This window comes from Buceros rhinoceros, unplaced genomic scaffold (assembly GCF_000710305.1).
Source record: "Buceros rhinoceros silvestris isolate BGI_N320 unplaced genomic scaffold, ASM71030v1 scaffold12113, whole genome shotgun sequence".
Classification (NCBI taxonomy): domain Eukaryota; kingdom Metazoa; phylum Chordata; class Aves; order Bucerotiformes; family Bucerotidae; genus Buceros; species Buceros rhinoceros.
The window spans coordinates 26011-50246 of NW_010404354.1; the positions used below are offsets into that span (position 1 = coordinate 26011).

The 24236-nt window shown below is 45.2% G+C and overlaps 1 protein-coding gene across 1 annotated transcript in view; it reads right to left on the minus strand.

Annotated features, from left to right (window-relative positions):
• The window catches only part of YEATS2 (YEATS domain containing 2), a 44863-nt gene that overhangs the window by 4752 nt on the left and 15875 nt on the right, over positions 1-24236 (minus strand). The window contains exons 11-26 of the mRNA XM_010133375.1: positions 22406-22564; positions 19883-19986; positions 17505-17612; positions 16273-16446; positions 14441-14699; positions 13624-13785; positions 11975-12108; positions 10714-10869; positions 10013-10186; positions 8432-8630; positions 5816-5947; positions 5479-5577; positions 4358-4469; positions 3078-3151; positions 2113-2192; positions 954-1155 (exon numbers count right to left, since the gene is read on the minus strand). Of these exons, the coding sequence (XP_010131677.1) occupies positions 954-1155; positions 2113-2192; positions 3078-3151; positions 4358-4469; positions 5479-5577; positions 5816-5947; positions 8432-8630; positions 10013-10186; positions 10714-10869; positions 11975-12108; positions 13624-13785; positions 14441-14699; positions 16273-16446; positions 17505-17612; positions 19883-19986; positions 22406-22564 (2328 nt within the window). The remainder of the gene's footprint in view (positions 1-953; positions 1156-2112; positions 2193-3077; positions 3152-4357; positions 4470-5478; positions 5578-5815; positions 5948-8431; positions 8631-10012; positions 10187-10713; positions 10870-11974; positions 12109-13623; positions 13786-14440; positions 14700-16272; positions 16447-17504; positions 17613-19882; positions 19987-22405; positions 22565-24236) is intronic.

Here is a 24236-nt window from a genome sequence, read left to right on the forward strand (position 1 = left end):
CTCTTCAGCTTGCTTGGAGAAATGGGAGTTTTTACTATGTAGGCAGCATGTAGCACTCAATCATCTTTCACACTGTGACAAGGATTATCAAGCATTTTAAGAACAATCAGCAGGCAGACTGGCAGTGGAATTACCAAAGGGCAACCTTTTCTCTGCACACTCACACGAGCCAGTAGAAACTTCAGGGGAAAGCCACGCAAAGAACAGATTCTTATCTTCAAAGACAAACACAAATCTAGGTATCTAGATAAAAACATTGAAAGAAGAGGGACATAGGCTTCCTTTCCACCTTCAACAACTGCAACGCAGGGCCAGACTTTGCAAAGAATAATCTGTGAATACGCTTCTGTGAAGTACCTTAAATCCCTGTGTGGTCAGATCAGAAAACCATTCAGCTTTGGGAGGGGGATTATATGAAGGTGAAACAAGGGAGCTTAACTGTGAAGAAAGGATGAAATTAGAGATGTGTGTTTAATACAGACTGAAATGGACTGTGGAGATCCCAGAGCTCTGACTAGTGGCATAACGCAGCAGAACGTGAAGCTTCACAGAGGCCAAGTCACCTCACTTTTGGAGGTAAATTAACCCTTGGTGGGGTTTTTTGTAGCTGAACTCATTCACACTGTTTGCATGGTGAGGCAGAGCTCACCCAAGGGCAGAAATGGCAGAACTGCCTATGCTTGGTTTGTGTGCCCACTTACCAGTCATCGCGTTGTGGGGCAAGAATTATCTCCCATAGGATTTATCTACACTGGGCTCCAAGGGCCCCAAAGCACAATAAAACCCAAAAGAGGCCCCAGGAAACATCAGGACTGAGAGGGACACGGGACAGCCTCACTTGCAGGCTTGCCTTTACGATCTCCAACTTTCATCATTCTGGAGTGACATAAGTGAAAAACAAAAGAAGAATGCCCTTCCCCTGAAGCAGCAGCACATGTGAGTGCCACACTCACCTGGCTCACTGTCTATCTGCGTCAGCACGTCTTCAATTGAGTCCTCTTCGTTCCGCAGGGTCTCGGGGTCAGGTGGGGTGTAGCCGTGGCACCGACACCAGTGCACCACGTGCTTTGTTTTCAGGGGTGTAATATTGTGAAACCTGGGGTGCTTCTCTATGATTTCCTGTAGGATCTTCCTCACTGTCATTGCCCGTTGCCACTGCGACACACCAAAGGGAAAGCTCATCACACTGGCTAACATGTTTAAGGCTAGACTGTGGCTCAAAAAAATAATCCAGGTTGCACGGAAAACAAAAAGGAACATGATTTTCTCAGGAGTCAGAATGAAGACGACAAACAAATGTGGAAGACGGTCCTAATCCCACTATCAGGCAGATGTAGGCAAGTCGGTTAGACTCTGCTTTGTCATCCAAACAAAACCTCCAGAAAAAGGGATGCGCATTTACAGGGGCCTAGACACATTTGTCTTGACTTGAAATGTCTCATTTCCCAAGTAAGACCTAAGATAGTGCAAGAAATCCACTAGAGCAAAATACGCTTCTCAGAATTGTGGTTAAACAATTTAATCATTTAAGCTGGCAACAGCAGAGGGTCTAATCAGTTTTAACTCCTTCCCCGTAAAACTCCATAGTAAGGTGGCTAAATTAGGGAGAAATAGGGGGAAACACAACAACAATACAAAATGGTCCAGATGAACTGAAATATTTATCTTCGCTGAACTGACAATCTATTTCAGCACTCGCATTGCTTATGTCAGACCCCTCAGTTCTCTTCCTACAGAAAGCAGACACGATGCCATGAAAAGATCCATAAAATATGCTGGGTAAAATTCCCTCAACCACAGAGCAGAGAGGAGGCTAAAGTGCTAGCAGGACAGTTTGAAAATATTCTGCTTTTTAAAACCGCTTCAAAACCCCCTTACTTTGAATCAACCAAAAAATGTCCTTCAGAGTCCCCTCTGCTGGAGAAAGTCTCTGCACTGGATCACTACCCAGCCACAGATCAGTGCGTCCTGCAGTCAGGAATGCTTCCATTAAAATGTGACAGACTGCTTCAGAAAACCAATCAGCCAATAACAAGGAAGGCTCCCTCATAATTCAGAAATCCTTGCTGTGTCCCTAATGACTGCTTACGAAACACAGGGGGAGAGGATTACCTCGGCTGCCCTCCTCTTCCCAATATTCCAGCTGTAGTACTGTTCCACTGAACTGGCACAAAAAGAGCTCGCATCTTCACCTAGAAAACACAAAGCCCAAAACAGCACTGAATTTTTATTAAGTGAGATAAATTCCAGGTTTGACGTTATTTAACGGAGAGAAAAGGGAAATGCGATTCATCCTCACGGGATCAAGGACTGGAAGTCTCTAACTCCTACAAATGCCATGCTCTCTCTGAGTACAGCACAGATATGGGCAGCAGATGCTCTGGTTTTTGGATGCAAAACCAGCATCCCTCTTGGTCACATACACACACGTCTGTGGCTATGGACTGGTCTAAAGATTTTATGCCCCCCAAAACTGCAGTGATGTAGACCTGTAAGTCTGTCTTCCGGGTCAAAGTCTCTTCCTTTGTAAAACTTTAATTTTTTTTCAAACAAATTACAACACGAAAATGAAACAGCAGGTGAAAAGGTTTCCTGCCAAGAACGTGAGGAGGGGATATGAATCCTAATCATAAAGCATCAATTACAAAGCACCATAAAAGATTAAAATATTTCTCTGCAAACTACTACCTTTTGTTTAAAAAAAAGGAAAAAGGAAAAACCTTAAGAACAAACACATTCCAACGCTCAGCTAGGTTATAACATTTGCAAGCATTTTTGAAACAGGGAAGGGGATTCATTAAGGACAAATCAGGGAAAGAAGACCTACTTGCAGCCATTATGTGAGGAAATACAACCCGTTTCTAACAAAAAACCCAGATAAAAGTTACTAACTGCTGACAACACATTTGGCTTTATTGGAAGAAGCTATTTCTATTGGAAGAACCCTGGAGAAAGCTGTCTAGGAGAATGGCTTCATTTCATTCCACCTTTTAATAGTTTCTGTGGCTACAGAGTATGCAAGGCGTTCTGTTGATACACTGCAAATGGAAGGCAAAGCCTTTTTTTTTACTGCTTACTTTTTTCAGCAATTAATGGAACCTTCTTCACTATTGCCGTTAGAAGCTGCTGGATGTTCTCCAAATATTCTATGCTGCAAGGGATAAAAAGAATCACAATGAAGAATGCTGTTGGGAGCAGTGAATCAGATGCAGACGGTTTCAAAATCACTGCATGGTTTAAAGCCTGTAGCCCCACAGCTTTACAGCAAAAGTAGTGTGAGGATAAACTGTTATGCCCCAGTCCAGAGCAGGTATTTCAAACAGCCCTTCCTCTTGCCCAGGGGTCCACATCTAAAGCTGTATTTGTCAAGCAGAAGAAACTCAAGACAGGCTTTTTTGGGCAGGCTTGGAAAAAATCCCTGCAAGATCTCATAAACTACTTTGAGAGACAAGATGCACATACTCGTGCAGGCTGCCCCAGCAGGAACATGGGATACTGCATGGGACAATCTCTACTTAGGGTAGTTTAGGTAAATTTTACTTAACCGGTATTTAACTGGCAAGAACTGTATCTGCCATTAGTTATTTTATTACTAAGATGATTTCCTGTGTGTACTGACTTAAGATGTATTCCTGTCTCCTAGGTACATCCTCCATCAGGGTAATGTCTGCAGGGATATGTTGGGATAACAAAACTTTTCAAAACATGGAGGCAGGAAAGTCAGCCACTGCAGGAATCAAGTGCAGGAGAAACATCCTACCGATCAAGAAATATACAAAGAATGTTTTTAAAACTGAGTTCTGTTGAGAAATCACTAACAAGTACTTGCCAGAGCATCACAAACAACGCACCAGATTTCACAGCATCCTGTGGACAAATACTCCAATGATCTTTATCAATTAATTCCAACTCTGAACCAAGGCAGCTCTCATATGTGAGCTTAACAAGACTAGAGAGACAGTCCTACTTATTTCAGCTGCCCCTTTTTTGACCTGCATTTGACTGGGCAGTTTGACCTCAGTGAGGACACACAACGGCAGTGGGATTATACAAGGAGTGGATGATAAAAAGGTTTTAGCAGCTTGAGATTTTAGCAAAACCCAGAACAACTGCAAATCTTCAAATAATTTTTTCCCTTCTCATAAGCCCTGCATACAATTCCATTTAAAAAAAAAATATTGTGACACTGTCTGAAACAAATGCAACCCAACAGGATTATACAGCAGCATACGGGCCGGAAGATTCTACGATGTATTTCTAGGTCAGGCTTAACACTGCTGCATGTAACCCTAGAATCATCTCTGTTCCCCCTTGTATTTCAAAGATCAGAAAGCGTTACAGAGAAATGAACAATTACTTGATAACATAATTCCCCAGTTCGGAGCTCTCTTCTGTTTTTACTGCTGCTTGGCCTTCTTGGGTACCCACAGAACTGCAGCTTTGTCCTGTTGAATCAGGCTCCATCTTAACTTCAAAGAAACAGAACACATTTTAAAAGACAAAAAGCACTGGTCAGGTTGATGAACAGCGTCAGGTCGATAAACCAATCTTGGGAGACTCCAGTAAGACAGCGGCTCTTACATAACACCCCTTCACTCGCTTTTTGCATTCCAACTGCTGAGCATGAACAAATCGATGTTGAAGGAAAGCCCCCCGCCATATCTCGACATGCTCAGTTCCCACCCGAGTTAGAAAACCTGCATAATCAATTGCTGATGTTTTGTGACTGCCTGATCCAGTCTGAACTGCCTGCAAATGTCCCTTGGCCTTTTTGTGAACGACGAGCTGGTCAGAAAGCTACTAACAGTTCAGGCAAGAAATGACATTTCAAAGTGAGAACTCTTTTTTAAGACATCACTGGTTTTGACATCAGTGAACTTCCTCATGTCTAGGACAGAAGTCTGGTGAGACAGGAGGAGGGAGAGGGAGATGTTCCCAACCCAGAAGGGCCAGGCAGTCTGGTCATTTGTCTGGGCTGGCAGAGATTGCACGACAGTTCTGCAAGAGCTGGGCTTCAAGTACCCCAGCTCTGGCCTGTGGATTATTCTGGGCAGTACCGTGTGCATACCTTCCCCCTGCGCGTGTGCGCACGCCAACATGCTGTCTGCACCCAGTGCTGTTGGAAAGCATTCGCCAGAACATTCCACCACCACCACTGTTCTGAGGGCAGCAGTACCTGTGATTAAATACATGCTGCTCTGTGCATTTCTGCAACAACAAATGCGTAAGGTACTCATGGTAGTGTTCTAGAATATCCTCTTTCTCTCTGCACTTTCCTCTGCTTTGGGATTTGCTGAGGGGGAAAGGTCACTGTTAATTTCCCAGTGCCCTGGTGCCATTTTTACTGGATTTAAGCCCTACTAACAATGGAAATAAAGGAATCCACAGTCACAGGGTCTGCTTTCATAGTCAGGCCACTTGCATGAAGCAGCACCGGTATATTTCTGCTGCTCACCTTACCGAGAAATTCCATGTTACCTTTAGTGATGGATGCTGTGGAGGGACTAGGGACAACCGTACTTGCTGCTGCGACAGCTGAAACAGATGAAACTTTGCTGGTAGAAAGTGACTGTATCACTGGAGAAGAAAAAGAAAAAAGAGAACAAAGAAAAAAAAAATCAAATTTCATACATTTTGACAAATAACCATGTTCAGAAGTAACACAGTGCTTTTGCAGCACAAAGTTTAGGGATGAATTTCCCTGCTACATTTTCTTCTGTCTCTAACTTTGGACCATGTACACCAAGTGACCAAGAGCTACCCTGTGCCAAAGGGGATTTTCAAACACCATCTGTCATCCTCCTCTGCCCTTTACCTTTGTTCATAGGCATGAGTATTGTCTGAACACCTCCAGAAGCTGTGTTTACACCGAGCTGTTTAAGCTGGCTGGGAACTGTCAGAACAGCCTGCTGTGGACTAGACTGATTTGAGTGGATTTTTAGCAACCCTGCAAGAAGAACGGAAGACAAAATGTTAAATAAAACACACCATGTAGTTTACCTCCAGCTACTTCTCTCCCTTTCTGCCTGAACCAGGATGGCACGTAAGCTAGCCCTACCACCCTCCTAACAAGCTGCAGTTCAGAACTGACAGACAAGTTTTTGCTGACACAAATGATTGCTGAAATACTGGGGTGCCGCACCATGGTGTGCGCAGTATTACACAGTATCTGTAGAGCAAATTTCCTAATTACCTAAATAATCATAAGCAAAAGTTGCTGTAACACAAACCTTTTAAGTGAAGCAGGCTCAGCACAGAGTGAAACACTCTTGTCCAAACAAGACCCTGTGCTCAAGGGTCTGGTAAGCCAGTGAACGACAGCTCTGTTGTACACACACAGCCACTCTCACTGAGGTATCCAAGAGCCGCACGCACCTCTGCAATTCGGCTCAGCAGCATCCACTGCAGTCAGCAGAGCACAATCAACCATGTTTTGACTAAGTGACAAGCCCAAGGCGGCGCAGCAAGGCTGGTGGACATACCTGGACTGAGCTTCCTGTGTCTCTGTAACATGCACTGAATGCATCCGTAAGGAGGGCTAATCAAGCTATGAAGCGTATTAAAGTGGGGACTAATCAAATCACTGACCATAGTCAAGGCTAGAAGAACAATCGGGACATTCAGATATTAACAGCATTATCAATGGCAGCACCAAGTGACATCGGTGGAAATCAGCACTGCTCCAAGTTGTGCCACAGTGCCATGGGCAAGCAGTCCTCGTTAGCTGTCCACCAGCTCTCTCCTCGACAGTGAGGGCACCCCAAGCTGCCACTGCCAGCACTCTAACACTGTGATTTGGACCTTTGTCCATCCTCTCTACTGCTAAACCAGCTAATTTTCAGTACAATGTATTCAATCTACAGCTAACTTCTCTTCAGCTTGTGAAAATGTAACAGCCTTCTGCCAACAGCAGATCCTCAGTTCCACAAAGGTCATTTTATACTCACGATTCATTTTGAGATAAAGTTTCCATTCTCCTCCTATTTTATTATTACTGACAAACAGAGATGCCTTCCAAGTACAAGACATACGAGGTCTGGTGAAGATGTCAAGGCAAGAAGGCTAACCTACTGCTATCAAAGCATTTGCGTGTCATGCACGGATGTGTCAGGACAGGACAGCAAGGCACCCTCTCAGCACAGCGAGGAAGAAAGGACATTTTCAACTAACCCCATTAGTTGGGGAGGGAGAAACAAGGGAAAATCCAAGAGTCTTTTTGAAAAATTGCCTTTAAAGATACAAATCTTCAGAATTTTAAGACAGTTTCAGATTTTTGGGGGTTTTTTAACATTGAAATAACATGTTTTATAGCCACTGCTTCTTTCGGGATTCTTGAATAAATAGGTTTTTGTGATGAAGTCAGTGCCTCAGGCCACAAAAACCAAACCAAAATCTAGGTAACATTCTCACACCCAAATGGGAGTTTCAGTCCAAAAGCTATTTTCTACAAAAAAGAAAAAAAGCCTTGCTGCTTTGTTTGCAAAGAGGAAAATACTCCGCTGCCTATAGCAGAACTATGGCAGTCTTAGCAGTTTACGTTCAAGCTCTGGGAAAAACAGAGTGATGAGAAAGGAGGAGTTTGGAAGACTGTGTACATAGGAAAGAAGAAGAGCTGCTTTCAAAGGACACTGTCAGATGAGCTCAGTGTCACATATTTTCTCTTTTTTGTAATTTCACTCTTAGTAAGAAGCCACTTCAAGTGAACATGCCAGCAGGTACATTAGTTAACATGAAAATTTCCAGTTTTAATCCAAAATACTCAAATTGAACCTGATGCATTTGCTCTCATATTGGCTGACTATAAGACTAAATTAGGAAAACTCCCCTCTACATAACGACGGTCCATCATTACTACCTCATCTTTATTAACGTGAAACATTCCAGATCCAGCCTTTCTCACTGTACTTAATGGATTTTGACTTCAAAGCCTTCAGCTCCCCCTAATCAACATTTCTCTCCTTTCCAAGCCAAACAGAGCAGATGCAAAGGCCCGGAGCCAAATTCTGTTCATGCAGCTTCTCTGACTCAGTGCAAGTTTCCCTTCACAAACTGATCAAGTCCGTAGTGCTGCTGGTACCTGGGTAGTTCAACCTTTCGGTGACACACTGTGCTCAATAGGCAGAATGCGTCTTCTAATGAGAACCTGGCATGAAAACTGAAACCCCTCTCCAATACCAACGAGTAAGTTGGGCTATTATTTGTAACAGATACAGTCAGTGCACTGATGTGACAGGATGCCAAATTATTTAGCCATCGCTTTGGCTAAGCCAAAAGTTATGCCAATAAGATACGTTTTAGAAAGCGTGACTTTACTTTTACTCATTCACAAATGCAGGTGACTCTCTATTTTTCCATTTGCAGTGAAAATGTCTAAAGAACTCACAGCTGGATTCTAACTTTCTCTAGGAAAGGCACAGAGGGAGTTTAATACCTGATACTGCAGCTTTTCCAGTCACAGGCGTTGCTGTAGTCATCAGAGAAGCAACACTTACAACAGTGGATGTCGCAGTCTTATTCACTACTGATGACGTAGACTGGCTCTGGCTTATACAGATTTGGTGTTGCTGTCCAGATGTCTTCGCTGCAGGAGTTCCAGAAGACGATGAACTGGAACCTGCATTATCTATTTGCTGCATAAAAGAGGTACAGAGGGATAACAGATTCCTTTTCACGTCATAGATGATTCACAAGTATGAAGAACAATGAAGTAATATCTAGAAGCAGCAAAACCAAGTGCTTATCTATCAATCACTGAGAAGCAAGAGGTTCTCTAGCACGTATCCAGAAGTGATATACAATGATGGTGCCTACAAAGTGGAGACTGGTTCAAGCAGAAACAGGGAAACTGCCCACAGGAACTGCTACCTCAAAAGCTTTGACAGTATCTGGAGCCAGGACCCGTAACTTCAGCAAGCTGGCAAGCCTCCAGATGAGAAATTTGACTCAGGCATGTTTTGTGTGTCCTTGTTGCTCAGAAGTTTGGTGGTATCAGTAGACAAACGGGGAAAAAAGTTTAGGATAAAGAGGCTGGATGGAAAATTTCTATCTCTGCAGCTTCTTGGGAGAGCTGCAAATACAGTGAGTAGCATTTAAGGCAAATTTTAGCATCCTCATCTATACATGTTGCATATGCCAGTATTCAGCCCTATCAGGGCAGTGTGGCATCAACTCCCCACTCGGTTCACCTTTGCCTCCCCACAGGCAAAATCAGCAAGGCTAGGGGAACCCTCAGAATGAATTACAGTCTCCTTTTTGCTGCCTCTCTCCACCCTGTGAACTCCAATTCCACTCCAGGTGGACAACCTGTGTCAGCTGGATGCAAGGCTGCATCCATGCAAAAGAGCTCTCACTCCAGGAACACAAAAGTTTTGCTTCCAAGTTCACTCTGTGCCAAAGCACCTCTTAGAATTCCTGTGGGGCAGAGAGAAGTAACATCCTTTGACCACAGTTCAGAACCGAAGGACCGGGAACTCCGGCCACTGCCAGCCTCCGAAATCTGTGGATAGCAGGTTGGGCACTAAGTACTGCAGAGAGTCTGTGATCTCAGGGGAGTGACCTACAGTCTAGCTCCTGCTGGCTTTCACTGGCCTGCTGGATACAGACCTTTGGGCATTTCACATCATCTGCCAACTTTCGTGCCAGCAGTAGACTTGAAGTAGTATTTGAAAGCTGCGCAGCCCACAATAAGCCAATCTGTATGACTGCAAAAGCTGTTTCAGATAGAGCCTTCCCAGCCCACCTGAATTTTAACATTAAAAGCAAGAAAGCACAAGTTTCAGTTTCTCTTTCTCCCCTTGTTTCTTCACAGGTCCTACTTACACCACACTGCAAACAGCCCGACAGAAAAGGAGTCATGCGTGCACTGTGCTGGTTCACAAAGAAGAGCAGACTCACCAGCAATGCTGACTGAGAAGAACACTACCAACAGGGGAAAAAAGCAGTAGAGGTCCTTTCCTGAGGATTACCCTGGCCGGTAATCAGATTACAGAATATTGACAATGTTGTTTCTCACCTGGGCCACCCCGTTTGTGGGAAGGGCCACGGCAGGAGCAGCAGCGGTAGTGATAACCCCTCCTGATACTCTCAGCACAGTGGTGCCAGGTTTGGAGAGCTGGGATGAGGCAGGCACTGATTTTATAGACCCATCCGATATTTTCACCAGCGATGTCTGTCCACTGGGTGCAGCCTTTGAAAAAAAAAATTTAGCATTAGGTGTGTTTGTTCGGATTTTTGTTAAATGACTTGAAAAAAAAACCCCAAAAAACCCAAATCACCACCACAACAAAACAAACAAGACAAATGCTTTTTACATTACTGAAAAATATCTTCAAAAGACTTTTGAAAATGGCAAATTGTGGCAATAACAGCGGGAACAACACTACCACCTCCGAAACCAACTTCACGGAGCTGTTGTAAAACCATGCCAGTCAGTCTTGAGTGGTCAATTATTCTTGGGGAGTTCAAACTCCTTAGCAGTTTTTAAAGGAGAGAACAGAAATAAAGTTGGAAAACTGTGGTCCAACATCTACGTATGACCGTAGGCCTTCAAGCGCTTTCCTCGTCCTAGTACAGCCAGCACCATAACTGTACAAAAACCAGATCAAGCCACACAACTACAAAAGGAAAAGCTTTCACAACGTGTGGCTGTGGCTCCTCTGCTTTATCTGACAAATTGTGAACTGTTAAGAGAGAAACAAATCGCTTGCACTTTACCTGGGTAAATAGAGCTGTCTTCTGTCCAGTTATCACTTTTAGTGCCTGTCCTTGCGCGGAAGATGCTCCGACTCCTACACTGCCCTGAACAACTGAAGCTGGAGTCAGCTGCTTCCCAGAACTCTGAGGAGAAGGCTGGCCAACCAGAAAGGTGCCCTGCTCCAGAAATAAGTTAGGGAGGTCAGCACTTCGAAACACAGCTAAGAGCCAACAGAAATTTAAGGGTCTTAATACAGGATAAAAGCCTGTAGCTATAATGCAACAACATTCCATCTTCTAAAACAAGGCACTGCTAATTACAGGGGATGTTTCTGCACGAAGAGCTGGACAAGGCATTTTCTTCTTGGTGCAGGGGAACACTTTCTGATGCAAGGGACGGGGTGAAAAAGCCACAATCAGTTTCCTGTCTTGTCAGAGCACCCACTACAATTTAACAGCACACTGTATGCTCTTTAAATTTACTCTTTGTGACAAATGCTGCTTAGCATGCAAGATCGGAGAGGCTACTGCTGGGTTAGGAAAAAAGAAAAAAAAGAGAGAAATCGAGACATTCTGTCACCTTCTCCTTCAGAATGTTTTAGTCCCATCACAGAGGCTATTAATTCAGAGCTCAGCATGCAGAAATCACTTGTTAAACTGGAGCTGTGCACTCTAATAACCCCTACCAGAGACCCTGTCACCCATTGTGCTTCACATCAGTATTCAGTTATTACTAGTAAGAGGCTTCATCCACCCACCAATGCACATCAATCCCTTCACACAATCTCCTGTTTCCTCATTTTTCTTTCTTACTCAGCCTTGCTTGCTGTTTCACTCCAATAAAACTCTTCATTCTCCCATCTCTCATGCTTTCCTCATATTTTTTCCTCATATTTTCCGACATATCCTACTGCGTAAGACAGCTCCTGCAACATCACCTCCGTCCCATCATCTCTCTTGTTTCGGTGACCCTTGTGGCCCTGCCACCAGGCACTCTCATCACACACTCTCCTCCACCCTGGCCATACTCAGTGCTGCTTTCTCAGCCTGCAAGGAGCCACGAAGGTAAGACCCTTCAAGGCGAGGTGAGGAGCAGAGATGTGCCAATAGCAAGAGCAGGTGGTAAAGCAGGTGCCTGGCAGAGGGAAGAGATGCCAAGGGTTGTTAGAGAAGATCTAGATCCATAATCCAAGAATCCTGCATATACTACTGAATGACAGGACATCCACCTAACATCCCTGAAATGTCAATCAGCTTGAACCGAGACACTTATGCCACTGACCTGGGGCGTCTGCTTCAGGATGTAGGATGTATAGGTGAGGTGCTGTGACAAGTTACTGCTTGTGCTTTGTGTTGTTCCTCCTCCTCCTCCTCCTCCTCCTCCTCCACTATTTGTAGAAGAACCAGATTGGAGACCTGCAACCAGAAGCAAAGGCTTGACCCTTCGCTAACCAGACACCAGAACTGAAAACACTTTGCAAGATATTTGCTGCCACGTGTTCTGCAGCTGAGTAACGTTACTACCCAGTACAGCACTGTTCAGATGTGCTGCTGTGCCCTCTTACAGCTCAACCAACGCCATGAATGAAAGGAGCTATGGGGCAAATAAGGAGGGTGGGTGGGCAAGCAAAGCTCATTTCAGGCTGTTTTGAATTTTTTATCAGAAGAAAATGCTGTCCAGAGATGAACAGTCTTTTCATCAGTCTTTTGCAGGTTATGAATCTGCAGCAAAACTCCTGGAAACACTTTGAATCCCACTGACATTTTAATTTTACTTTTGTTGGCTGTTCCAATGCAACTTTGTTAATAGAGTATGAGCTGAGCAGTGGTAATTTGCAGTGAAACTTTGGTATCCCTCTGCCTCCAGAAGACACAGCCTGTACAAGGACTTTTCGCAGTCTCTCATTAAGAAACAAGGGTAAAAAAAAAATACATGGCTGTCATAAAACTTGCAAGTATTTGCTCTTCCTCAACACCTGTGAGATTATTTCCTTGTCAAGGTTGGACTGCCCCGGCTGCCACTCTAAACCTGAAGCAATGGAATTGCCATCACAAGTACTACAGCACAAAAATACCTTCAGCAAGAGGATCTACTTCTTCAGCGATTGCTATGTTGGTATTTACAGCCTTATAGACTGAGCTGAGTAATACCTCTTCTTCATTGCCAGCATCAGAACTGGGAGCCAACAGCACCCACCCAACCTATCTCCCATCCCAAGCCCCAGCTGCAAAAGGAGCGTTTTGGAGAAGGCTCACAACAGAACTCTCCATCTGCGCAGTCCAAGCCCTGCAGTAGTCTCTCGCTACAGCAACAGCACACTACAAACAAAGTATCGCCCCTCGGAACTAATTAGGGATGTTATTCTCCAGGCATTTCATAGCAAGTTTGAGTCACCAGCCCATTAACAAAAAAGTGTTTCTGCTGGTCTCAACAGCTTGGGGCCAAACCTTATATCAATATGCAAAACAATTCCTTTCCCTCATTCCAGATACAGCATCTCCCCCTTTTCTAAGTTGGTCTCTCACGTTTCTAGTTTCTCCAGGGTGTCAATCCATTACTTATTAATAGCTTTCACGGCTACATCCAAACCCACCTCACTTCTACGTTACAAAAATGCAGTTGTCTCTCCCTACAGATCCCAAAGAAGAGTTAAAGACAACTCTTTGTTGAATTTTGAGGAAAATTATGCTGTCTGCTTTCAGCACAGAGAAAGGTATGAGAGCACTGTATGAAAAGCAGTTGCACCTGAAACAGAAGACACTCGCAAGATCTCAGTCTTAAAAAGCACCACGTAACTGTGGTGTTGTCAACAAGGAAACCCCATCCCATTACTGACTTCCACAGTACCAGGACGCTTTATAGCAAAAATGCCAAACATATTAATTATGCAGTGATTACATTAACTCATTAGATTTCCCTGCAAGACTAACTAGCATTATTTGTGGCTCGCAGTATGGCTCCTTGGGGTATCAGAAGCAGTTTCCCTTTCCCAGAAGGATTCTTGCTGTTGGTGGTGAGGTACAGTTTGGTTCCTGGTGGTAAGTTTGCCAGGTTTGCCAGGTTGGTGGCTGGTAACTGCAGTGTGGCCATCACTAGAAAGAAAGAATAAAAAGAAATAAAACTGCTGCTTGCAGGAAGTAGTATGCACAGGATGAAAGCTCTAGGAGTGACATGCAGCCAGCCTTTGATAACCCATACTTCGCTGGCCTAACTGGAGATTAACTCCACCACCAGTGATGCACAGACACTGTTTTGAAAAGCGTGGCGTCCAGAAGCCACCCAACACCTTTCCAACAGTCCAGAGCCGGAGCCACCCTGGTCGGCTAAAGCCAGTTGCGTACAGAAGCAGGCAGGTGCTTCTGCCCGTATGGTAAGCGCTGGGGAGGATGTCAGGATGCAATAAGGACAGTTTGGCTCTTGTTGGTTGGGTTTATACGGAGCCCACAAAAATATGAGACCTAGCTCCATGAAAGTCTGGTAGATCTCCAGCACATTCCCCAGCCTATTTGTCTGATCTCTGCTCACATGGCATTGCATCTTTTGAAGTACTTGTGCTCCCTCATGCCCCTTACAGATAACGAGTTCGCATTTTCTGTATTACCAACCTCAGTCAGCCTGAATCTCCCTACAGATATCTATACTCACCCTCACCTTTTACAATCTCACACAGCTATTTTGCAGTGGAAGAAATCATTACAGAACCTCACAGTCTACCCAGCATGAGCTATTAACAAGGTGTAAAGTTACCTGAGCCTTGAGATGTACTTTTCTGAGCACCTGTGGAAGAAACTTGCGCCTTTGTTATAGTCTGCATAGGCTGAGCAACAATTGTCCCTCCACCTCCACTCACGATGGCTTTGGCTACACCTTGGGTCACAACCTGCTTCGGACCAACAGCCTTTGCTACTGAAGAGCTAGATTTTGCCACAAGTATCTGGCCACCACTTATAGCCACCGCTTGTTTCACCGTCGACTGCAAAGCAGAACCAACTGGAACACCAACAACCTGCAATAAAGAAGTATTGGATGATGTGCTGCTGGCAAGAGCGATCACGGGAATTCTAGCTGGTACGCTGGACCTCTAGACATTTCAGGATACTTTATACATGTCTAGTCACGCAAAAAAGCTATTCATTCAGAAACGAAATTAAATTGGCAAGAGGCCAATCCCAAGTAAAAAGATAAACTGCTAAACCCAACCAGGATTTCAGAGCACTCAGATTAAGTACATTCAAATCACAAGGCACTTCCATCTTTTTTCTGATATATAAGCAATGGCTTAATTCCAGCTGAAGATAAAGCCTGCCTTGGCAGAGCACAGAGATCCAGAAATGTAGTTTTAACATATTCATGGGAACAAACTCCCTGGGAAAACTCTGGCCTCAAAGCAGAATCCACAAAGTGCTTCAATTTCAGGTGTTAACAATAACTGCAGGGAAAAACAAGTTTGCATACCTGCAGTAAAAAGACCCACAAATTGTTGCAAATCATAGAATGGTTGGGGTTGGAAGGGACCTTAAAGATCATCTAGTTCCAACCCCCTGCCACGGGCAGGGACACCTTCCACCAGAGCAGGGTGCTCCCAGCCCCGTCCAGCCTCGCCCTGAGCACTGCCAGGGATGGGGCATACCAACCCCCTGCCACGGGCAGGGACACCTTCCACTAGACCAGGCTGCTCAAAGCCTCATCCAACCTGGCCTTGAACTCACCTCCAGGGAGGGGACGTCCACAACTTCTCCGGGCAACCTGTTCCAGTGCCTCACCGCTCTCATAACAAAGAGCTTCTTCCTTATATCTAATCTAACTCTACCCTATTCCAGTTTAAAACCGTCACCCCTTGTCCTACCACTACATGCCCTGGTAAAACGTGTCTCTCCAGCTTTCAATGCATAAGTGAAACCTCCCTGTGCAGTCTCTTGTGCTTAGCACATGATTTGACTCTATCCACAGTGGAAACAGGCAAGAATGGAGCCGACTTCTGACACATCTGTCATCTTGTCACTGCTCAGTTACTAGGCGTCCTCAGAAGCTGTGTCGCTCCTGTCACAGCAGCACTGCCTTGGCAGTCTCCTACAATAAAATGCTCGAGCTGCCACTCAAGCAGGACTGCTTCCCCCTAAGGCCAGTTCTGGCTCAGCCTCCACTCCACTCCACTCCCTATCTGCCCTGTTCTTTTTTGTTGCAGGCCTGCAGTCCAAGGAAAGAACCTACCTCCTCGTACAGAAAGACCTAGATGAGTTTCAGCAAGAGCTGATGGCAGCCAGCTTTCTGGGTTGATGGGCTCCCATTCAAACCCACCCCCACCCCACTGCAGCAATGGGTTAGACAGAAGTGGGAGATGTTCCCTGTTCACAAAGAAAAGCCAGAGTGCCTCCTCACCCTGCTCCCTTCTCAAGGACTACAGGTAAGCACAACACGAGCCACTCTACACGCGGGGAAACCAGCTAACCGTGGTGCTGCTGCCCTGGGTCCAAGACAGACACAACCCTACAGACCTGAGAGAGAAGTGTGAAGTTGTTGCAATAACACCACCAGCAAGGCAGCTTACACCACACCGAGGATGCCCAAGTGCCCCATACCTTAGACTGCACCGTCCCCTCGCCTGTGCTCACGACCGGCTTCTGCGGTGACAAGGCTAACATGTGGCTCCCTTTTACAGTGACGTACTGCTGCACAGAGGTCTGCGTGCTTGTCCCTGTTGCTGGTAGTTGGGGTTGCTGGGGCAGCTCTCCTGGCTCCTGCTTTATTATCACCTTTTAAATAGGAAGAAATGATAATAAGAAAAGCAAACACCTTAAATCACTGGGGATCATTTCGGGAACAGCCTGTCTGCAGGAAAGGGCAAGCAACAGTCAGTGAACTCAGATGTGGTTCTTAACACCCCGGGGACTCTCTAACTTGGCTCCAGCGTGAGGGCTAATCCCAACACACAAGTGTGTGTGGGGGGTGTCTGTATTTACAAAGCGTTCCAGATTTGAGAGGCGCTCATACAAATTAGACAGACACAGAAATCATCAGTAATATTACAACTCCCCGTCACGCTAAGAATGGACTTGGCCAGACCTGACTTCTTCAGGCCCTGCATCTCAGTACAGAGCCACAGCACTTTAAAGTTTCAAATTTCTAAGCACCTTCCTGCTCAGAACACATTCTAGACCTCAGGGTTTTTTTTTTCTATCCTGCAAAATTCCAACTGATATTTAGCTACAGATATTGTATAGGAGGATTATGGCTGACATTATTTTCTTGTGTATATTTTTTATATTTCTCTGAGACAGCCCCTAAATCTAATCTCTAAGAGCAGCGACTCAGGAAAGGCTGGGTTTTATTTTGTGTTAGGTTGCTGTAGCTACTGTAACTGGTAGGAAGCATTCTTCCACCTTTTACTCGGATCATCTAGTACTGCCAGAAAAAACTTTAAATTCCAAATGTTAACATTTAAATCATAATCAGAAGTGGCAACATCTGAGATTCAGAAATCCCTATATCATTTTTCATGAAGCTCCTGACAGATCTACTCCAGTGTACTTCTACTATACCCCACTAAAAATAGCTTTTAAAATATCAGCCTCAAAATGACAAGAAAAACAAGAAAGGATGAACCAGGAGATGAAAAAGTAAAGCAGAGCCATAGAGAAAGAAAAGAAAACAAGATATATTTTTGAGAGGTGCTGGAGAGCCCTTGCCAACAAGACACACTCGTTCCAGTAACAGTTTTACATGCACTGGAAGTTATATGGTTTGTGGCACAAGTCAGCATGAAATGGATCTACTGGGCTCCTTGTCCCGGCACAAAAGCCAAGAGGAATACCTTTGTAAAAGCTCCGAGTCCTCCAGTGACCGATTTGGGGCTTTGCACCTTGGAGTGACTCCCAATGGGACAAAGGGGTGGCATGGTGGCAAACAGAGAATCCTCCTGCTGCGAATAGGAAGACATGGTGCAAAAATTGGTGAAATGTCCAAGACATAAACCAAGCGATGGCTAATAAAGGCTAGTACGGATCAGCGGGGCAGGCCAAGTTACCTGTACAAATAAGACACCTCCAAAATCAGTCAACACTTGAGTAAAAGGAGTGGAACGTACTTGATAGAGCCTACAAGGCAGATTTTAGTTGGCAAGTTGCATCTCCAACAGCAGTTATCTATTTCTTACCATATCATATACAAGTGAGAGAAATCGACTCATGTTCCCTGACCAGCTTTTTATACAAAGCATTTCAGAGCTGTAAAATTCAAGCAGGCTGAGGAGGGATCCTATCAATGCGAATAAATACCTGACGGGAAGGTGAAAAGAAGATCAAGCCAGACAATGCTCAGTAGTACCCAATGAAAGGACAAGAGCTGGTGGGCACAAACTGAAAAACTGAAACACGGCAAATTCTGTTTAATTGTAAGAAAAACTTGATAGTTATCAACCACTGGAACAGGTTGCCCAGAGAGGCTGTGGACAATCCAGCCTTGGAGATACTCAAAACCCAACAGACTTATTCCTGAGCAACCTGCTTTATTGGACCCCGCTTTGAGCAGGGGAGGTCCCTGCCAACCTCAACCATTCTGTGATTCAATACACAATCTCAGAGGCAGAAGACAATCTAAGAATAAATAAGTTGCGGAAGGGGGAAAAAATGTTCAACCTAAGTCTGCGAGCAACATTCTCTCCGACGAATTTTTGCTCTCCTGTACCTAGAACGATGTGATGGCACACAGTCTTTCCAGGCAGAGCTCATCGTTTGGCAGAAACGGTGATGCTACGTAACTAAGCGGAATAGAAAACATTTCCACACCTGCAAAGTCATGCACTGGGCATTTCTGGATCTGAGGCTGGTAGAGGAGTCAAATGCATTTGAGGAAGTTTGCTACTGTTCTGGTTTGTTTAGGTAAAATAATTGTACTCTTTCACAATCAACGTGAACTCCAAAGCCATGGGCTCGCAATCACCTAGCCCATCCTTGGGTTGGATCAGGAGTAGAAAGCAAGCCCTCAGGCTCCAACCTAATGCTCCTGCCATCTCCCCTGTACTGACACGTGGATGAAAACAGATGAGTTTTCAAACAGATAGTTTTGTATCCAGAACCAATGACTTATATGTATGCATTCAGAAAACATCTTTCCCGTTTAACTTTGCCCTGGAAACACAGAATTCAGCTGTTACTAATGACACATGTCGACTCAGACTCACCGAAAACCTTTCAGAAAGAGCTGTCCCAAATCAGTGAAAAATAAAGGCTAATGACTGGTTTTCAGTGTGAAGTGAAATCCATCGGAGCAGACAGGCTCTCAAAATCTGACCAGCCATCTGCACACCTGACACTTCAAATGCTGCTCCAGACTAACTGCTCCAGACACCAACTGTCGACGCTTCTTCCTTAACAGGCACAGGAAGCATTGCAGTTCCAAACACCAAGTGATTTGCTCTCTGCAGGCTGACTGGCAAGCCGTCCCCCCCACCATATCCTGCATTAATATTCCTGGGACTTGGAGACGGGGAAACGCTCCTGTTTTCAGCAGCACTCCCACCAGCTGCTTTCAGAAAGAGCCTCGCTGACGCCACTTCCCTGCCAGAAATATCCTTCCTAGCACAAGATGTGGGAGAGATTTTCTGTGAGACGGTTCAGCTCCATACCTTTTGGGCTTTGCAGATCAGAAGCATGAACCCTATTTCTCACTGTTTGTTTACACATTTGGTTACTCCACTGTTTACACAAACATTTTTCTAAATGCAGGCAAGTTGTAAAGCCTCTACATGAGCTGTTTTCAGGCTGCTGGGAGCAGCTGCTGTACAAAAATCATGAACAGAGCGACGGTTTTGAGGCAGGCACCTCTGGTTTAATCACCTACTGTCACTAACAAAGTCAAGAAGATCAAAGTCAGCTAAAGAGGAGTGGTTTTGAAAGAGCAGACACTTTGCGAGCCATGCCCTCCCCAGATTCACTGTAGAACAGCAGAAGAGCAGTGCCTTTAACAGAGGTAGGCAAGTCTAATTAGAGCTGAACAAAGTGTCAGACACTATCATCTGGTATCAACACCGCGTTCTCATGCAGCTCCATCTGTAAACCCGACATAGGAACCTTCACAGGAAATGACAACCAAAAGAACTCGCCCAAAATGCAGAATGTGTAATACTGAAAAGCCCTGTTTAGTAGGAAGCTCGATTTTAAGCTGAAAGTACACACCTAATGAGAACATTACCTTGACAGCTGAGGTGACAAAACTGCTCCCATGGGTCTTTGATACAGGAGATCCAGTTCCATGCGAGGCCTGACAGACAGTGGTCAGTTTGCTGGTTGGGCTCCCTGCGTTACCAGGAAATAAAGCAGACGCTGGGTGAGGGCCGGGGAGTGGTGCCACTGAATGCAAGAAACCTCATCTAACAAGAAACACAACATTTCATTTTGAGTCTGTATTCTCCACGAGGCACATCAGTGGGAGCTGGCACAAAACAAATCCACTACCAAACTCCCACCTGTAGAATCCAGGCCCCTAAGAAGGGAACCTGTCACCCAGAGCTCCGTTTGCTGCAACCAAATGGTCAGGGACCTCCCTGGGTGGATGAGGATATCGGCTAAAGGTGCAATAATGAGACATTAGGACAGTCAATGAGCTGCCAGTCAGAACCTGCTGCAGCAGATGTAATGTGCTCCACTGTCCAAAGCCCTCTGAACCTGCACTAGCCTCAGACACTGCCACAGAGGAAGGCTTGGAGGACGCTGGAGTGGGAAGAAAAAGGAAGGAGAAAAAGCAAGGAGTAACAAGAGGGAAGGACAGTAAGTAGGGTAAAGGAAGAAACGGAAATAAGAAATTAAGACGTTGCGTCCTCTGTCTGTGGAAGATTGTCTAGCAAAATTAATGTATGGATACACGTGCCACAGCACTCTCCTGACCCCCCGAGATGGGTGGGGGTTCAGTGGTAAACTTACCCTGCATTATCAGTGTGCACACAACACCTTAGCGCTCAGCAGCAGTTCTGTTACTTCTGCTGGCTAGGTTGTTAGCTTGGTTTGTTCGAGACAGGCAAGCCAGGAATTGCGTGCAGAAAACACAGTAATAGTCTCTCATACAGCTGTGCTACAATGCGCACTTAAATTTAAAAGTAAAGGAACCGCCATTACTCAAAATAATGGGGTGTGGGAAGGCTGGTTTTCGTGGAGCATAAAGATCTCACCCCTCTTCTTAAATATGATCTACAGTCTTATCAAAAAGGTCCCCGTGACTCTGACTGTAGGATCACATTGTGTTCAATCAAGCCTGGCTGCTGTTGCCAAGAAGCCAGCTCCACATTCCCTCTTGCTCCCTCTTGCAGGCACTGGTGACGAGGCTATCAGACAACACAGCTCAGTTTGGGGAGGGGAGGGTGTTAATTTTCTGCTCTGCCACTAATCTGACCTGACTCATGCTGGATACAGGGGAAGCAGCAGGAGTGCAGGGGGCAAAGGCAGCAAGCAGTTTCTTCCAGGCCTGTCTGTACTGAGATCACACTAAGTGGTGGGAAACTGCATCTTTAATGGTGTTAGAAATTGTACACCAAATCACCTGGTGCATCTACAGATCCTATCCTCCATGTACAAATCTCTGCTAGGAGAACACAAAGGTTACCCAAACTGTGATAACCCACATATGCAGAGGAGACAGTCAGGCTGGAGGGAAAGAAGAAACAGAAGGAAAAAAAATAAAAAAAAGCAGAAAACTCCCAACCAAGCGAAAAAAAAAACAAACAACCCCCCCAAAAACCAAATCCTATTAGTGAAACAGCTTCAGTGTACCAAGAAAGCCCCAAAACACGTGTTAAAATATTCAGCTATGACTATGCTCCCTCTACCAATTCCCCTGTTACAAAGTTAAAGTGACATACCAGATGTGCTTCCTCAGATAAAAGGAGGAACTACTAAGAGAAGACATTTTGCACTTTCCAACCACGCCCAGCAAACAGTCTGTGGGTTACGTGGATGCTCCACTCACCCCCTGGCTCTGAGCACCCTTCTGAGACGCTGGCAAGCACACGCACACACAAACAAGCGTGTTTTTACACAGACAGTGGATCTTGGCCACAAATCACTTTTGAATGACCTTTGCTTCGGCCATGACACAGACATCACCAACTGACTCCCATCTCCATCACACGTCTCTAGCAGTTCAGTCCTCCCCTCTGACCCCAGGCTTACATCACCACTGAAGCACTGAGGGAATCCAGTTCGAGGAATCCAAACCAGCTGGAATCGGACCAGCTAGACATTGAGAGCAGTAACAACACCCAGCATGGCTTTCTCCCGGTAACCTGGGTCTATGCGTTTCAACACAGATAGAGCACCGTACCCTGGGACCAAAGACTGACCTGCCAGTCACTGCCAGCTCTCCACGCTTTTTGCCCACATTCGTGACACATCACCCAACCGGTGCGCTGATTCTGTCTCAATCTCTGTGCACCACAGTCTGCGTTACTTTCTTCCCTTCCCTCTCTTTGAGGAGGTATCTGTGAATTCAGTTTGGTCTTATGCTATGTGCTGTTTCCTCAGGCAAGTCATGTTGAAGTGTGAGACACGCTTAACCACGTTAGACAGGCCAGCTGTGCAGACCAACCACACCTCCCTCTTCCTTCGCTGAGTAGTCTTCCACCTTTGCAAGCTGAAATACTGTGATTATACTCATCATTTTAAAGGGAGAACCAACCTGAATGGGAAAGGCTAAGCCACTGCCTTCTAGGATCACACTACACACCTGTGCTTGTGGCTGCTGCTCCAACCATCTGTCCAGGCTTGTCCACAATAATATACGGGTTATTAATGACTGAACTAGCGGAGCCTTGCTTCATGTGCACCGGAGTGGAGGTTGGGGTACGAGGTAGCGGAGATGGACTAGGGGTCGATATTGGAGAACCTTAAGAAAAAAAGTCCAATGCTTCTAGCTTGTAAATGTTGTAAGAACACAAAAATAGAGCAAAAGTAGCACTTTTTAAAATCGTTTAGAGAAGCAACATTTTTTGAGGATGCATTTCCCAAACTGGGCGAGATCACAGGACTTGGAGAAGGAAAGAGGAGACAGAAGGAAAGGAAAAGGCAAGTAAAGTGCTATGGTTCATACCTACCCTGGACCTTCTCTGTCTACCAGGAGAAGCAGAGTTCAAAGGGACCTTGGGAAGCCATCTGGTCCCGCTCTGGATCCTGAGGGTCCTTACCTAAATCATTCTCACTTCCAAGAGCAGCCCACACAAGGAGCTGAGGAGATCTAAGCTCCTTGATAGTGCTCCCTTTCCATTGCAGAGCCTATGGTACAGGCACTCAGAGGTAGGAACTGAGCAGTTCACATAAAAAGGCTGCGTGATACAGCAGCCATCAGGCAGGCGTGGACCCTCTTGGCTCTTCACTGTTCTCACTACAGCAGAAGCCCTTGGAAGCAACTTTCAAATGCACAAATTCAGTGTTACAGGACCAGGAGAGAGATAAACCAGAGAAGAAAAAAGCTGCATGAGGAGGTAAACAAGAAACGCAGAGAAAAGGACAGGCAAGGAAGCGACCAGAGCAAACAGACAGCAGCAAGGCCACTAAGCTTCAAGTGCCTGTTAATCTGCTTTCTTGGTAGTGATTGACAATTAAAATGGAACAGAAATGCTGATCAAATAAGAATCCCATGTCTTAGGAACTGCTTCTGAAATCTGAAAGGGGAGATGTTTCTTGGCAGACAGCAAAACCTTGGAAAAATATTTAGCAAGGAAACATGTAAAAAGCAAAGATCAACAGAGAATAGTTCAAGGATTTTAAGAAAGATAGGCTGGTCCCTGTAAATCTTGCTTTCTGGGAAGCCTTGGGAAAAGAAGATCAAGAGAAGAGCTTATTAAGAAAGAAGAAAGCACTTGGCATAGGTTCAGATGTAAATCAGCCTGAGTACAGCTTTAAGGTGTCAAGGAACAATATTGAAATTTAATTTAAAAAACCCAACAAACCAGTCACACTGGAGGAAAAATATCTGGCAGCAGCTCATCAGAAACCCCACACACTGATAGCTGGTGCTTCATCCGCTCTACCTGATCACCAGAAACTGAAGGGATGTAACGGGTCACATTTCAGCTTCACAACACGTGACATGGTGAGCTGCGCATTAAAACTTCCTGATGTAAAACATCATCCGGTGGATGGCAACACGCCCAGGCAGGGAGGGGACTATAAGTGAAATGAGTGAATGGCACCTTGACCGTGCTATCAAAAGAGAGTCACGTTGCTCTCTGCAGTCAGCTGACAATTTAACCCAACCGAGGGTGGACTTTTGGAAGAGGAAGACCACAACTGTTCCATGTGAGGCGACATTGTTCATACAAGAGGGACCACTTCAGTCTATAATTAGAACCTAATTATTTGCCCAATAATCAGAAAAAAATTTCCTCTTAATCCATCCCAGCTGTCTGAAAGCAGAAGGGAGAAGAATGGCTTCTTCCCAGATACAAAAACCCCCACACCGAAGATGTGTCCTTGCCTGCGCCTTTTGGTGGGTAGCAGTCCAGTTAAAGACTATCTTTGATACTTAAAAGCATTCAAGAACAGGGAAAGAACCGCTC